This window comes from Strix aluco, chromosome 3, assembly GCF_031877795.1.
Source record: "Strix aluco isolate bStrAlu1 chromosome 3, bStrAlu1.hap1, whole genome shotgun sequence".
Lineage (NCBI taxonomy): Eukaryota > Metazoa > Chordata > Aves > Strigiformes > Strigidae > Strix > Strix aluco.
In genome coordinates, this window is record NC_133933.1 from 15,504,389 (window position 1) to 15,518,565 (window position 14,177).

Here is a 14,177-nt window from a genome sequence, read left to right on the forward strand (position 1 = left end):
GCAACCTGGAGCAGAAAGAAAAAGGAAAAAATATGCCTAGAACATACTCTAGAAAATCGTGTACTCTAGAAAATTTCACCTTTGAGGTTTTAATGCTATCAGACAGATAACTTGGTGAGTTCCTGGGTTTGCTCCTTTCTCTTTCTTCACCACCCCCCCCACGCTTCAGTCTTATTTTGATGTAATTGCTTGCAGTTCAGAATCCCGACTTTGAAAGTCAGTGCTTGCTTAGCTAAGGTGAGTGTGAGTGTGTGTCTGTGTGCACGTGTGTCGATGCACACACACGCACATGCTCCTTAGCTGGGGGTGGTGCTGTCAAGATGAACATGTCTGTGTGTATGTGCGTGTGTTCCTTTCTGTTACCATCATCTTAGCTGGGGGTGGCGGCAGTGATGGGTGTGAGAACGTGTGTATGTGTACATGTACTCCTGTTTGTTACCTCCTCAGCCAGCAGCAGTGATGGGGTGTGTGCTCCTGCTTGGTACCAGGTTAGTAGGAGGTAATAAGGAGGTAGAGTGAAATGAGTGAAAAGTAGGAGCTGCTTTATTTTGTTGCATGTTTAAAAAGCCATGATCAGGAAAGGGGATTTTTGGCTGAGTGACCATCTCAGTTAGTGATGGAAAGAGGGCAGCATTTCTGAAGATAATACCAGGAAATGATAAGTACCTCTCACCAGTAAACAGCCAGTAGTGGAGTTAGGAGTGTAGTGTCAGACTGTTCTGTTGGAGCTCATTTTCCTTGTTGCTGGCAGTCACTGATGCTATCAGTGTTACAGTCATGTTCACCACAGCGCAAGATAGAGGAAGTCCTTGCAGTAGTTCCACAGCTCAAAAGCAGTTGCTACTTATTCTGTTTAATTACATGAGCAAGTGGATCCAGATTTATAACTTACCTACCAAAAAGTTCAGCAACTTGAGGGGATCACACAGTGATCAGTTCTGGGCCAGGCCACGGGGCAGTTGCCACGTGATTTGGCTGAAGTATTCGGAGAGGCATACCGTTCTGATTGCTGTGGATCAATCCTGTCCTAGAGAGATCTGCAGGGATTAGTGTGGGACCCACTGCTGTTCAGTACTGGCGCTAAACACCTAGCGGTGACACAAATCTGGGTGATGCAGGTATTGGTTAAGTAAGAGATCAAAAGAGGGTCATCAGGGACAGCCAAGCTGCTAGGGAGCAGCACCCTTTTGAAAATTGTGTGCTTGTGTGCTGCAAATAAGTACATTTAGACTCCAGAACATGTGTGCTAATGCCTGTGGGAAGGGTAGTGGTATTTTAGAAAGCACTGTTTTGAGAAGAAGTTGCAGGGTACAAACTATACCTGAGCTAGTGAGACCTTTGGGTGCTGTGGGAGGGGAAGAGCAGAGGGTGCAAGTGGGTAACCACCTTCCTGCGTGTGGTATGGGAAGGACCAGGGGCAGAGTACAGGGTCTCCCATTGTGCAAAAGAGATCTTGAAAACTGGAAAGGGATAGAAAGAGAAGAAAGAAGCTTTAAAATTACTTACTGAAGATAAAAGAGCTGCCCCAGTGGGCAGAGCTGATCCGTATGCATGTACTCTTCCCCGAGGAAAAATACTAGATACTGATGAGACTCCTGAGTGCCTCAGAGAGGAGCATGAAGAGCTAATGGGTGGATTAGTTTAGATAAGGAGTGTGTTTTGCAGTAAGAACAACTGCCAAGTAGAATTACAATCTTTCAATATCCTCAAATTAGGACTGGATATCCTTATAAAGTTTTAATCTTTTGGAAATAACTTTTCCATGCAGGTAGATGTCACGACTAGATCAGTGCTGTATGGAAAATTTGAGTAGACATTCTGTCCTTGTCTTACACATTCAAGCCTCATTCATCTCTGTGACTTGTCTAGGGACTAGGGACGGTTAAAGTTCACACTGGTTAGTGATGGTGTTAGCTAAGCTTAGCCTCTTTTGCAAACTTTTCCTTAGTACCTCTGGTGTGGTTGCTGTACCCCAATCTTTCTGTCCTGCCCTCCCTGCCCTAGAGGTAGCCTCCTTGTCTTTGGCCATGCTCCCCGCAGCTCACTCCTAACCTTGCCTAGGTATTTCTGCAGAGCAAGAAGCCTGCCCTAGATGATAAGATTTCTCCCTTCCTACAAGCAGAGGCTCAGAGGGGAAGGGTGGACAGAGATGGGATCACAGATTGCAATGCTGGGGTGCCCAGGGTACAGGGGCTTAGGGGGCTCTAGCCCTGGGCTTTGGCTGAAGGATACAGGCCATCTGGCAAAGAGGTGGGCAGAGCGTGCCTGCACTCCCAGCTTCCTGACTTCTGGTCCCTTCCATGCCCTGCTATCCAAACACAAAGGACAGAGCAGCAGGGTTGCAGTCACAGTCCAGCAAACCTTCTGCACAAGCTAAAATAATTTTAGCAGGGAGGGCAGGGATGTGGTAGGAAGTGAGTGCTTGCTAAACCCTAAACCTCTCCTGCAATATTGCTGTCTTCCTTCCCTTTCCAGTATCATTCCATCTGTGGGTTGTTCTACGCTGTTGCTGTATGTTAGCATAGCAAGAGCAGGTTTTTTTCTATTAAAAAAAGAAAAGCAGGGGGGAATAGATTTGGCCTTCAGAGAGCAGACAGAAAGGTATTTGGTGGTAGCCCATCTGTTCTCCAGGAAGAGTGGCCTAATTCTCAGGTACAGCACACTGGTATCCACAGAAGTTCTGGGTACTACTGGCTGCAGCAATGCAGACATTAAGCATGGAACACAGAGGCTAGCTTGCAAAACATGAGAGTGCCAGTGTTGCTTGTAAAAACGTGTCTGGCCTGTGCTCCCTGACAGATAGTCCCTTGCAAGTAGTCTCCATGGGAGTCCTGGTGTAGGCTTCTAGGCAGGAGCTCAGTGTGGCTCTCTGTCTCACAGGCTAATCCTTTGAGCAGCAAAAGTAGCTCTTCTCACTCAGCCTCAGGCTCCATCATGGGTTTTTTCTGGAAGTGCCACTTACCATGCTGAGTCCCCAGGGTTTGAGGTTGTCAGGGTGGCTCTGCTGTATGAGGCTTCCTGCGGGGCTCCCAGCTTCCCAAGTCAGCTCTGTGTGGTACTATGCAAGAGAAGAGCTGAGTTGTGATGTCTGCCTGGGAACATTTGCCTTAACTAAGTCCAGGATAAGAGTGGATTTAAGTGCTTTGGTTTATAAATAAACAGCACTGTGGCCAAGGTAGATTTAAGCGGAGCTGGCAACAGCCCTGCTTGGGAAGGGATCTCTTTACCACATGGCCTGCTGTTGGACTTCCTGTCGCATGCTAATCCCTTAAGCCTGCTTTAGCTCTGTTAATTTTCCTTCTTCCCTTTTTTCCCCAATGGGCTGTCTCGGTGGTGCATGAATGCCAGTGTTCCTTGGCCAAGCTTGTGCCTGTGGCTGGGCCAAGCATCCAGGCTGCCTTCCGAGCACCGGGTGCCATGTGGCAGGGTCCCAGGGATGGTGGTGCCTGAATGTGTCCCATTCTCTCTGTCTTACAGGCTCTGCAGTCTGCGCCTGAAGAAACTCACAGTGCTGAAAGAGCTGGACAAAGAGCTGAGCTCTGTACTTATCGCTGTGAAGATTCAGGTAGGCTCCTCTTCTTGCTGCTGCCTGATGGCAGCAAGCCCATCCTTGTGCCCTCTGTGAAGTGCTGGTCTGCATGTCCCTTGCCTTGTGCCAACCCCTTGCTTCTGTCTTGGTTAGCACCCTTGGGGAGATTTTGACTCTCAGGCAGGTGGGAACAATGCCCCAGGGACAGCAGTAAGCTGCCTGGTGCTGATTTGTATCAGGGATGAATTTGGTCAGGCCTCTGTGCTGGGACAAAGTATGTCTTGCTTCCCTGCCTGCCTCAGCCAAAGCCCTCGTCTCGAGCTGCTGTTCACAGTTTGACATCCCCTACCCCACTGTTCCCAACCCTTTAGACAGGCTCAGTGCTGGGTGGTTTCTGGCAGTGCCCTCCATCCAGATCCCCTCCCTGGGGAGTGAAGGGTGGGAAGGGAAGGGTGCAAGGGATCAGCGGCTCTGTGCATGACTTCTGCTGACATTTGCACCCTGTGTGGTCTCACTGCTGCCTCTGCTGTCCCCTCCCTTTCTCTGTGCATCCCTGCTAGGTCTGGTGCCTCTATTCCGAATCAGGCAGAGGGGAGGGGAGAGGATCTTTATCACTAAGGGAAGAGGGAATTTGCTGCCATCCTGGTGTGTGTGATCCTTCCCTCTCCCTCTCTGCAGCTGTTGGTGAACAGTTGGGTCCCTGTGGATGTGGGCACATCCTTTCCGCCTGCCAAAGGACAGCATGGAAGCAAGATGCCTCTTGAGTAGGCAGTCCTTGACACAGCTCCCCTAACACAGCTGAGATGCTGGTGTCCTTCCTTCGTTCTTGTCAGCTGGCAGAAAAGCTGCTGATCCCATTGAAAGCACTGTGGGGTGGGAGCTCAGCAGCTTTGCGCTCCCACAGAGCTCTTTGTGCCACACACATTAGGATCTAAATCCTGGATTAGTGCTGGAAGCTGCAGCATTAGTGAAGCTCTGGGAACTGGGGTTTGCCTTCATGGCCGATCTCATTCGCTTGCACAGAAGGAACTGAAAGCGAAATGTGTGAAACCCAGGGCCTGGAGTGAGGACAGCAGGAGGATGCTGTGGTCCACACTTACTATTGACCAATGTCCAACTTTGCTGGCATTTCCATCACTGTGTGTATGGTGCTATTCAGGAGAGCTGAAAGCACTGGGCTTTCAGCCCCGAGACCCCAGAGACCTGCACCCTTTTGGTGCAGGCTTTAGCAAGGGAACAACCTGGGCAGGAGAGAGCTGCCTGGCCCCTGGAAATGCAGGAGAAATCAAGGCTGGGCCACAGGTGCCAGCAACACAGGACTGGGGGGCTGGGAGCCAGCTGGGGACTCTGGGTCCCATGAGGCAGGGAGGGCTAGACTGACCCCTCACTCCTTTTATCTCCCGGACTGTCGGCCCAAGTCGTCTGTGCTTCTCCAGACTGGGGAACCTTGGGCTCCTGTGCAGCCCCACCTTCTGCTGCGGCTGCCATGTGCTGAGCATGTGTGTCCTCAGCTGCCTCCTCTCTCATGAACCACAATGTGAGACTGTGAAAGAGGCTGCACAGTGGCACTCCAGCTCTTTCAAACAGATCACCCCTGTCCCTGCTACAGGCCAACCGTGCACCCTGTTAGTAATAGAAATTAACAGGCCTCAGCAGTGACTGAGGCCACAGGGGCTCTTCACTGCAGGTCTCCTTTCCTAGCCAGGCAATGGAGGCTGCATTCAGGGTCTTAATTTAAACATATTCACCTCCTCTCTGCATGGCCACATACCCATGGCTGCGTGCTGGTGTAGGCTCTCTGCAAAGCTGAAGGAAACTGGAGGAGAATGCTTCTGCCCACATTACCCTGTGGTTCAGTACTCACTGGGGTGGATCTGTGTGCCTCCCAGGCTGCTTCCACCTGCCTGACCAGCCGTCTTGGCAGGGTCGGGGACTGCTGAGCCTTCCTGGAAGGCAGATGGAAGCTGTAGGCAGCTTCAGTGCAGCCTGCCTACAGAATGGCCTCAGATGGATCCACCCCTCCTGCTCCTCTCCTAGGTAACAGATGACTCACGCTAGCAAGAAGCTGTTTGAAGGCTGCCCAACAAGCGTTGCCATCTCCATCTTTTGGATGGAAACAGCTGATGCATGTAATTTGTGGACCTGCAAGTTCCCAAGGGGGCAGCTGGGGACTAGTGGAAAGGGGAGCTATATTTTCTCTCATTTCAGTAGTAGCTCTGTTGGGTTAAGAAAGTTGCCTGTCAGGAAGCTGCTGCTCTGAAAGGCAGATTGCATGGAAACAAAGCTCTGACCCTGCCTCAGTGGGGATGGCACCAAGACAACAGCCCTAGTGCTGGAGACAGATTGGTCAATGAATGTACGTGACCCAAGCCTGTCTAGAATATCTGATATTCTCACGGTGATCATGCCCTTCTGGTCTTAAAAGACAGCTTCCAAGTGTGGCATGTGCTGTTATCTTCCTTCATCTGAAAAGACTGCTGTCAAAGGACTAAGGGATCTTTCTATGTCTACAGAACATACCCATTTCCCAGAGGTGATTTGCATATTTAATGCTCAGTGGCTTCCAGTGAGATAAAGTCTGAACTACTGTGAAAAAGGGGACTTACTCTCATATCACTTGAGAGGTTTTTAAACTTTTATCCCTTGTTATTGTTTTAACAGACTGGAGATGTCATAGAGCGTTTCCTTCTGTGCATTGCTCAGCACGGCATTAAGAGATTCCGATGTGCCTGGCTCAGCTCCATAAAGGTGCACATACCTGTCTTGGCATCATAACTGATTATGGTGTGAAGGGAAACATGGTGCTCCCTCTCATCAGAGACACTTACTATAATTCAGAAGCACCGAGTCTTGAGCCATGAATAGAGGAAATAATCAAAGAAGCAAACAAGCCCCACCAGTCCCAGAACTTTCAGCTCCTGGGACAGGTGCTGTAGGAGGGATGCAGATCCTCCTGCAGCTGCTTTGCAGGATGTGGCTGGTGACTCAGGTTCAACCCTTAGTGCTGCTGTAGAGGGATGATGCTGGCAGCCCCTACATAGCGGACTGGAATGTGTGCTACAAAACAGGCCAGGCTGAGAAGCTCATTTGCCTCTGCCAGGCCTACCTGCTGCCCCAGCCCTACTCCCTGCAGGAACTTGGATTTCTTGCTATGCATGCTCCTTCTTGCTATGCATGGAAGGTACATGCAGAGTCTTCTGTCTACACTTCACTCATGCTTTGTTCCTAATCTTTTTGCAACCATTTGAAGAATTTTCCACTCCTGCCTGAGCATTCCCAGCTACACCCCAAAGAACTGAATTTGCTGAAGATATTTAATGGGCTATTCTCTCCCAAAATGCACCTTTATCTTGAATTCTGGGTAGTGCTTTGCTGTCTGCCTTGGCCTGGTCTTCCATACTGTGTTAGTCCTCTCTCCTTTTCCAGGTTTGGTATGCTGTTCTAGCCTCAACCCTGTGTGTTAAACAAGACCCATCAGGACAGATTTATACCTGAAGCTGGGTATTGTACCTTGCAAACCAGACCTGGGCATCATGTCCCTGTGTATAGTAGTGAAAGCTCCTGTATGTTTTCAGTCTATTAGGTAGTGAAGATCTGTGACCATAACCTCTCCCTATTGCTTTTCACTTCCTTGACAGTCTTTGTCATCTGTGTTCTTCACTCTAACAGCCTGATATTACATTTTCCTGTAGTACTGATGGTGATACTCAGCTGTTCTGCTGAGAAATTGTTCTTGCCTGACATTACTCAAACTGCAGAACAGCTGAGCTACATCAGGTGCTCAAGGCCATGGCCAGTTGAGATGTGAATTTCTCAAGGGATGGAGAATCCTCAGTCTTTATGTGTTCTGTCCCAAGATTTGGCTGCACTCACAGAGAAAAAAAATATCCCAACATCCAATGGTAATGTCCCATGTTCCAGCTCATCCCCATTGCCTCTCACTCTGTCTCTGTGCACCTCTGAGAGGAGTTCACTTCTGTCTTCTCTGCACCCTCCTGCTAAGTGTCTGTAGGCAGCAGTAAAGTATCCTTTTCGCCCTCTCTTTTTCCAGCTGAACAAATCCAGCTCAATCGGCCTCTCCTTGTATGTGCTGTGCCAGCCTGTGACCACCCTGATGTCTTCTGCTGGACTTGCTCCAGTCTGTCCATGTCTGTCTTGTACTGGGGAGCCCAAATTGGCTCTGGAATCCAGCTGTGGTGTCACCAGTGCTAAACAGAGGGGAGGAATCCCTTTTCTCTGCCTGCACATTTGCTGAGGCTGAGATTGGTGTCATTGCTGCTACAGGGCATGCTGCCACTGTAGGGTACCTTGATGTCCCCTAGGATCCCCCCTGCCCCTTTCTGCAGAGCCTGTCCTGTTGCCTGGGATTCTTCCCAGGCAGCACTGTCGTGGGGTGTTGTAGAGAAAGACTTCGTTTTTGCCTTCATTGAACCTCATGAGGTTTGTGTTGACCTTACTAGAAATCCCAAATTATTCTTAACTCCCTGGGCAGGTAGTAGCCACCAGGTGCTAGTTTCTAATCTGTTTAATTGGAGCAATGCTAGTTTCTGCTGGGTCATGGTTTGCTCCTGAAGGTGATCAGTGTTTCCTAATGGATATGTGAGTGCCATCCATTTCAAGAAACCTAAGTTGAGCTTTAGGTAGTGGCTTTACCTTGCTGAGAGGACTGTACCTCATGCATTTGCAGTACAGTGTCTAGCCCTTTTTCTACCCCATGTCCCAAGTGCTATGCTCCATGGCGTCCTGTGAGCTGGTCCTCTGGCTGAGCTTAGACGTTATGATCTCTCTCCCTTCGTGTGAACCCACAGGCCAGGTATCTCCTAGGACTTGAACTCAGCCAGGGTGCAGCCTGCCAGGTCATTGCCTCCATAAAGAACTGGCCCATACCTAAAAAGCACTGCTGTTTAGGGGTCTCTGAGCTCCGCTGCTGCTTGCATTGTGATAATGAACCAGCCTTTGTCCCAGTTATTGAAATACCACATGGATGTGCACCGGCATTTCACTGAGGGCCAGAGCCAAGGATTGGAGCTGGGTGTGTAACTTCCGTAGTGGTAAATGACAGTAGCACAGAGGATGGCAATGTTTATGAAACCTTCACTCACCAGACCAGTGAGTCACCACCCAGGCTGTCCTCACCTTTCCTTTGCTGTAACTCTCTCCCCAGAAATAGCATCTTCAAGAAGAATAATTGCACCAGTATGTATGTTTTGATGAAAGAACAAATTTTTGGTGGACAGTCTTTCTGCAACAAACAGCAAATGGTAAATGTGCTAAAGTAAATGGTCACTGTCATAGTGACCACCTATCATCTCTTATTAAAGAAGAGTTCAGGAAGAGTCAGTGCATTCTTGGCCAGGAAAGCTCACAGATGGTGAAAGGGATGAGCTTCGCCTCCTCTCTTCAATTTTAGGAAGACCTTTCACAGGAAAGCCTCACTCCTGGCACAGTTGCTGGGAACAGTGTTGCTGACAGCTCAGACTGGACCTCTTGAAAAGGAATGAGTGTTTTGCTAGAGCTTGTCTTTGCTGAGGTATCAGTGAGAACTGTAATGCTGCATTACTGCAAAATGTGGATGCCTTTCTTGCCTCCGCTCTATAGGTTGTTCTTTTTCCTTGGTAGCACAGGTAACACCAGCAACAGAGATGCAAGAAAGGCCTTATGTCAGCACCACCCAGGCTTGCTGGACCCTGCTGAAGCTTCCTTGGTGCTCGCTGGGTGCTGAAAAACGCCTGTGTCCGTGGCCATTCTCTTTGATTGCAGAGTGTCACCTGCGTGCTCCTGTCATGACTTCGGGGGCTGCTGTCCCATCTGCAGTGGAGAGGAAGAGCTGGGGGTTCTAACCTCACCGAGGCTCTAACCTCATCTAACCATAGCCAAATCTAGGATTTGTCGAAGTTGCTGAAGGGTCTCTGGCCACGGCTAACTTAGGATCCTACTGGCCACGGCATCTGTCAGGATCAAGCTGGGCAAGGTGTGGGGATGCAGTGAGGTCCTGGGAAGGGGCAACATACATGAGGCGAGAGCCAGTTCCTCTGGACTGCTGTGCCTATTTGGTTAGCTTTGACCCATCTGCTCACTAGCCCACAGTTTAAGTTAAGGAGTGCTCATTAGCCAATGATAACTGATTTGCAAGAACAGCTGTACTGGCCTATCCTGTTGCTTCCCTAAGTCAGTGTCTCAGCTTGCTGGCCCATTCACAGGGAGGCAGGAGAGAGTGAGGAACCACCATGGGCTATTTTATACTTGGAGCTGGTCCCACAGCCCTGCAGGGACACAGCAAGTAGGCATGGGCCTTTTGGGGGGTCTGTGAGTTGTGCCACCCTGCGACCAAGCAAGCGTGGTGCGTGCAGACAGCATTTTTCATCCTTCAGGTCATTCAGTGTCTCTGTCATCAGCCAAGCCATAGAGATAGTAAAGATAGGACAGAAGTAAAGGAAGGAGTTGGAGTGGGCCTGTGGTTAGAGTGCCTCTCTTACTGCCCTCCTGGGGCAAAACCCCATTTGTAGATGTGGAGAGATAAGGACTGTTGCTGGAGGAAAAGACTAGGAGGAGTTTTCTGACACAAGACGGGCAAGGTGGGTGGGGGGATGGCACAGGACCCCTGTTCCCTTGGTACATCCTGCCTTGGTCTCAGCAGAGCCATCCTGCCAGCTGTGCTTGGGCAGGGGTCCACACTGGGTCTGTGTCCTGGGGGGCAGAGATGTGCTCTCCTGGAGGGGCAGGGTGTTGGACCCTTTCCTTCTCCTGCTGGTGCTGTATGCATGACTCCCTCTGGCTCTACCAGTGTCCCCCTCCACAGTGGCTGGTGGGCTCCAGGTGCACGCAGCCAGATTACGCAGAGCAGGCTTGGGAAGAGCAAGTGCTTCGTGGCAGGTGGGCAAGGAGAAAGGCCTTTGGCAGCTCAGGAGAAACTGCAGGCTTTTGCGAAGCATTGATTGGTGTGTGTAAGGTGGGTCTGCGAGGTGGAACAGAACAGAACAGAGTCAAGGCATTGGCTCTTTCCTTGTGGACTGTGAACACCATTGACTTGTGTGTGTGTGTGTGATGGAGTTGAGTCTGTGGCCAAGATGCTCCAGCTTAGCTGTGTGCATCTACCAATCTTGTTGTAGGGTTCAAAGCGAGTCCTGAGATCAAATGAATATGCCCTCCCGCCTGGCGGCCTGATGGAGACCGAGCTGGAGCTGACCTTCTCACTGCAGGTACTTTGTGTTGCCTGGGCTCCCTGGTGCTTCCCTCACTTCGCATTTCTTGGCAAGCACGGCTTTGGGAGCTCAGTGTGAAGGGGGCAGCCTCTGAGGAGGGACCTCCTGTGATTGCCCATGCTCAGATCATAACAGCACGGATTCCTGCTGCTGGCCAGCTGCTCCATTGCTCCAGAGGTTGTTTTGCTGGGCATGGGGATTTGGAGAATGATGTGGAGGGCAGCTGGCCTTTGAGGGGCAGCTCAAAGCTCAGCAGGTCAGATCCTGCTGTACCTCAGCACTGAGGAAGAGTTTTCTACCTGTGTGTCCCACTGAGCCCTGCTCTCATGCTGCCATCTTCCCTGTGCTTCCCTTCCCCAGTACCCACACTTCCTCAAGAGAGATGGCAACAAACTACAGATCATGCTGCAGCGGAGGAAGAGATACAAGAACCGCACGATCCTAGGCTACAAGACCCTTGCAGTGGGCATCATTAACATGGCTGAGGTACTGGGTGCTGGGAACAGCAGGAAGCTTCGCATGGCCTCCCTGTGCCATCGCTGGGAAGGGAGCTGGGCTGGCTGACAGGCGCTCGGTGCTGTGAGTGCTCTGGCTTGTTGGCTAGCTGTGACAGAGGAGGTGGGCTGCCAGCTGCCCTTGTGTCACCCTGACAGGGGGCTTGTCTGTCTGCCTAGGTGATGCAGCACCCGACGGATGGCGGGCAGCTTCTGGGCCTCCACAGCAACATGAAGGACGCGAGCATCCGAGTGGCTGAAATCAGTATCTACTCTTTGTCCAGTCAACCCATTGACCATGAGGATGGGAGCATTCCCTCAGGTCCTAAAATCAAAGCTTCAGGTGTGTTAGCGCTCATCACAGACCTGAAGGCAAGCGTTTGGGACAGGACATGGGTAACAGAGTGCATCCCCAAGCGCCTGCCAGCAATACCAATCATTTTACTGGAGCCGTGATAGGCATCATGCTTAGCTGTGACATCTTCACTCTGCTTTCAGATCGCTCCCCAGATATTGATAACTACTCTGAAGAAGAGGATGACAGCTTCTCCTCAGAGCAGGAAGCCAGCGATGATGCTGTGCAGGGTCAGGTAAGGGAGGCCTGGCAAGGTAGCTTATGTGCTGGTCCCATTTCTGGGAGTAGAGTCAGGGGTTGAGGGATCACCCTGAGCCCTCTCATCCCCGTTGTAAACATTTGTCATGGTTTGAGAGGGCAGGGAGCCACAATACCTGATAGCAGAAAGAACTGTGGGCTGCAGTCAAGTCCATGATGGGGCAAGGGATTTTGGAGAGCCATAGGTCTCACCCATCTGTCCTTGGAGCTGCCTGGTCTGCAGCATAAAACCCCCACTGAGCCCCCACCATTTTGCACCATGATTCTCTCCCATCTCCCTGTGAAAACAGGCCAGAGGCTGCCCTCTCTCTGAGAGAGGACAGAGATTTTAGGAAGAAGTACAGTCTGGGTCTGAAAATGGTCAGAGGTGACAAACCCATCCCAGTTCTGTTGATGAGCTGTGCCACTGCTGTTTGCTGTCCTCTTGTGGTGCCTACACTTGAGGCCAAAAAAAGACTTCTGGTAGCGTGCTGATCAAGCACAGGGACAAACTCATGTTCAGGGCTCTCCACATTACCTGTTCCGTTGTGCTGGGTTAACACATCAGCGTACCATATCCCTGTGAGCTGTGTGTGTGGCTGAGGCTGATCCCTGGAAGGCTTTTTGTGAGCTCAGGTGCTGTGCCCTCTGATTTAATCCTGGAGAGGGAAGAGCAGGAGAACAAAACATGGGTTACAGGGAGGCTGGTGAGTGCAGAGAAGAGTTTTAGGTTGTAACAAGGACTGTTGCAGAAAGCTGCTGTCTCTCCTCTGAATCTTGCTGGTACATGTCCCTGTGGGGGGTGCATGGGGGCAGAGATGCTGAGGAAGGTCTATTGAGGGACAGTGCTAAAGAGGGAGAAGTGAAAGCCAGACTCTGGGAGCAGAGTGGACCAGAGCTTTTCAAAATGGGGGGCAAGCACAGGGCAGGAGAACTTCTAGGAGATTCTGCTCCCTGCACTCTGAGTTTCTCTGATGTGCTGTGACCTTTTACCTGTAGGATCTGTTTGACGAAGAGGATGACTTGAGGAAAACCAAGAAGGCTAGGAGGAAAATGATCCGAACCACATCAATGACCAGAGTAACATCAGCATTTACAACATGATCAAAGGGATGGAAGGGATTCACTTCCTCCCCTCCCTGCAGGGAGTGGGGGGTGGTTTGGGGAGGATGCTGGCACTGGTGCAGAGCCAGGAGAGAGAGCCTTTGGCTCTGAGAAGAAGGGGCAAACTTCTTGCCATGAATGAGTTAGCTTGCTGCTCAGAGCTATACCCCAGCTTACAGTCTGTACTGTGTTTCACCTGGCTTTGTATCAATGATGACCTGTGTGCAACAGTTTTGACTTGCTGCTGCGATATGGTATCTTCTCTTTCCCTCCCTGAGGAAGGGTAAGATTGGCATGAGGAAGGGTGAACCATTAGCAGCTCCTTTGCCTGTCAGCAGAAGGGAGGAGCTGCCCTGCCAGCCCCAAGCATCTCCTCATACCCAGCTGCTTCAGCCCTGCAGGTCCCTGAGCACCTTTTTCCTAAGTTTGTTCCCTATCTTTTCTTGCTTGAAGGCAGCATTCCTCAACAAGATGACCTGGGGAGAAAGGGGATTTAAATGGAGAGAAAGTGCTATTCCAGCCTGTAGCAGAGAGTCTGAGTCTTTGCACCCTCCCTCATGCCCAGATACAGTGGCTTCTTGCGGAGTCGAGGTTTAGTCCAAATCCTACAGCAAACTTAAAGAGCAATGGAGATCATAGCTGACCTTGAGCCTGTGAACCCAGAGAGGAGCCAACAGCATATTAAAGAGAGCAACAGTGGCCTGTACGTTAGTCATCTTGGAATATGGTTTGATAGTTTTGCTGATCTTTTTTCTTCCCTTGTTTTGTTTTAGCAACCAAACTTCAAGCAGAAATTTGTGGCTTTGTTGAAGAGGTTTAAAGTGACGGAGGAGGTAAGAAGTGGGAAGGCTGCCCCACCTGGCAGTGTCTCCTGCAGATGTGTAGGTGTCAGAGTGCTGCTTCCCACTCATTGGGAGCACAAGACATGAGCTGCAGGTGCTCTGGGGTGTTATCAAAGGTGGTGTGAGACATGACACAAGGCCTTGGCTTTTCCAAGGCCTTCTGCTTCAAGAATGCAGCTCTGAGCCTCATGCTTAAATCAAAAAATCTTCCTGTTGGGGAGGGGGGTCAGGGGAAGAAGGGTGCTGTCATACGCTGGCTCTGCCCCAGGAGCTGGCATTACAGGGGCAATCCTCTTCACGACTGAGAGCAGGCTAACATCAGCTGGGGGTAGCTGGCCTTGACTGAGAGCCTACATTGAGTGTGCAGCACAGCCAGTGGTGGTCTTCCCAGGTCTCTTAACTCCCAGGGAGTAT

General features: G+C 50.6%; 1 protein-coding gene across 4 annotated transcripts in view; it reads left to right on the top strand.

The window, feature by feature from the left end:
* LOC141920562 (phosphofurin acidic cluster sorting protein 1-like) overlaps nt 1-14,177 on the top strand; it is a 73,284-nt gene that overhangs the window by 48,166 nt on the left and 10,941 nt on the right. For 2 of the 4 annotated variants that reach the window (XM_074817506.1, XM_074817509.1), the window contains exons 2-8: nt 3,478-3,565; nt 10,639-10,728; nt 11,092-11,217; nt 11,406-11,568; nt 11,724-11,815; nt 12,817-12,897; nt 13,695-13,754. In XM_074817506.1, coding sequence (XP_074673607.1) covers nt 3,478-3,565; nt 10,639-10,728; nt 11,092-11,217; nt 11,406-11,568; nt 11,724-11,815; nt 12,817-12,897; nt 13,695-13,754 — 700 coding nt within the window. Of the gene's footprint in view, nt 1-3,327; nt 3,566-10,638; nt 10,729-11,091; nt 11,218-11,405; nt 11,569-11,723; nt 11,816-12,816; nt 12,898-13,694; nt 13,755-14,177 lie in introns of those variants that run through there. The other 2 variants (XM_074817507.1, XM_074817508.1) reach the window with 1 other exon arrangement.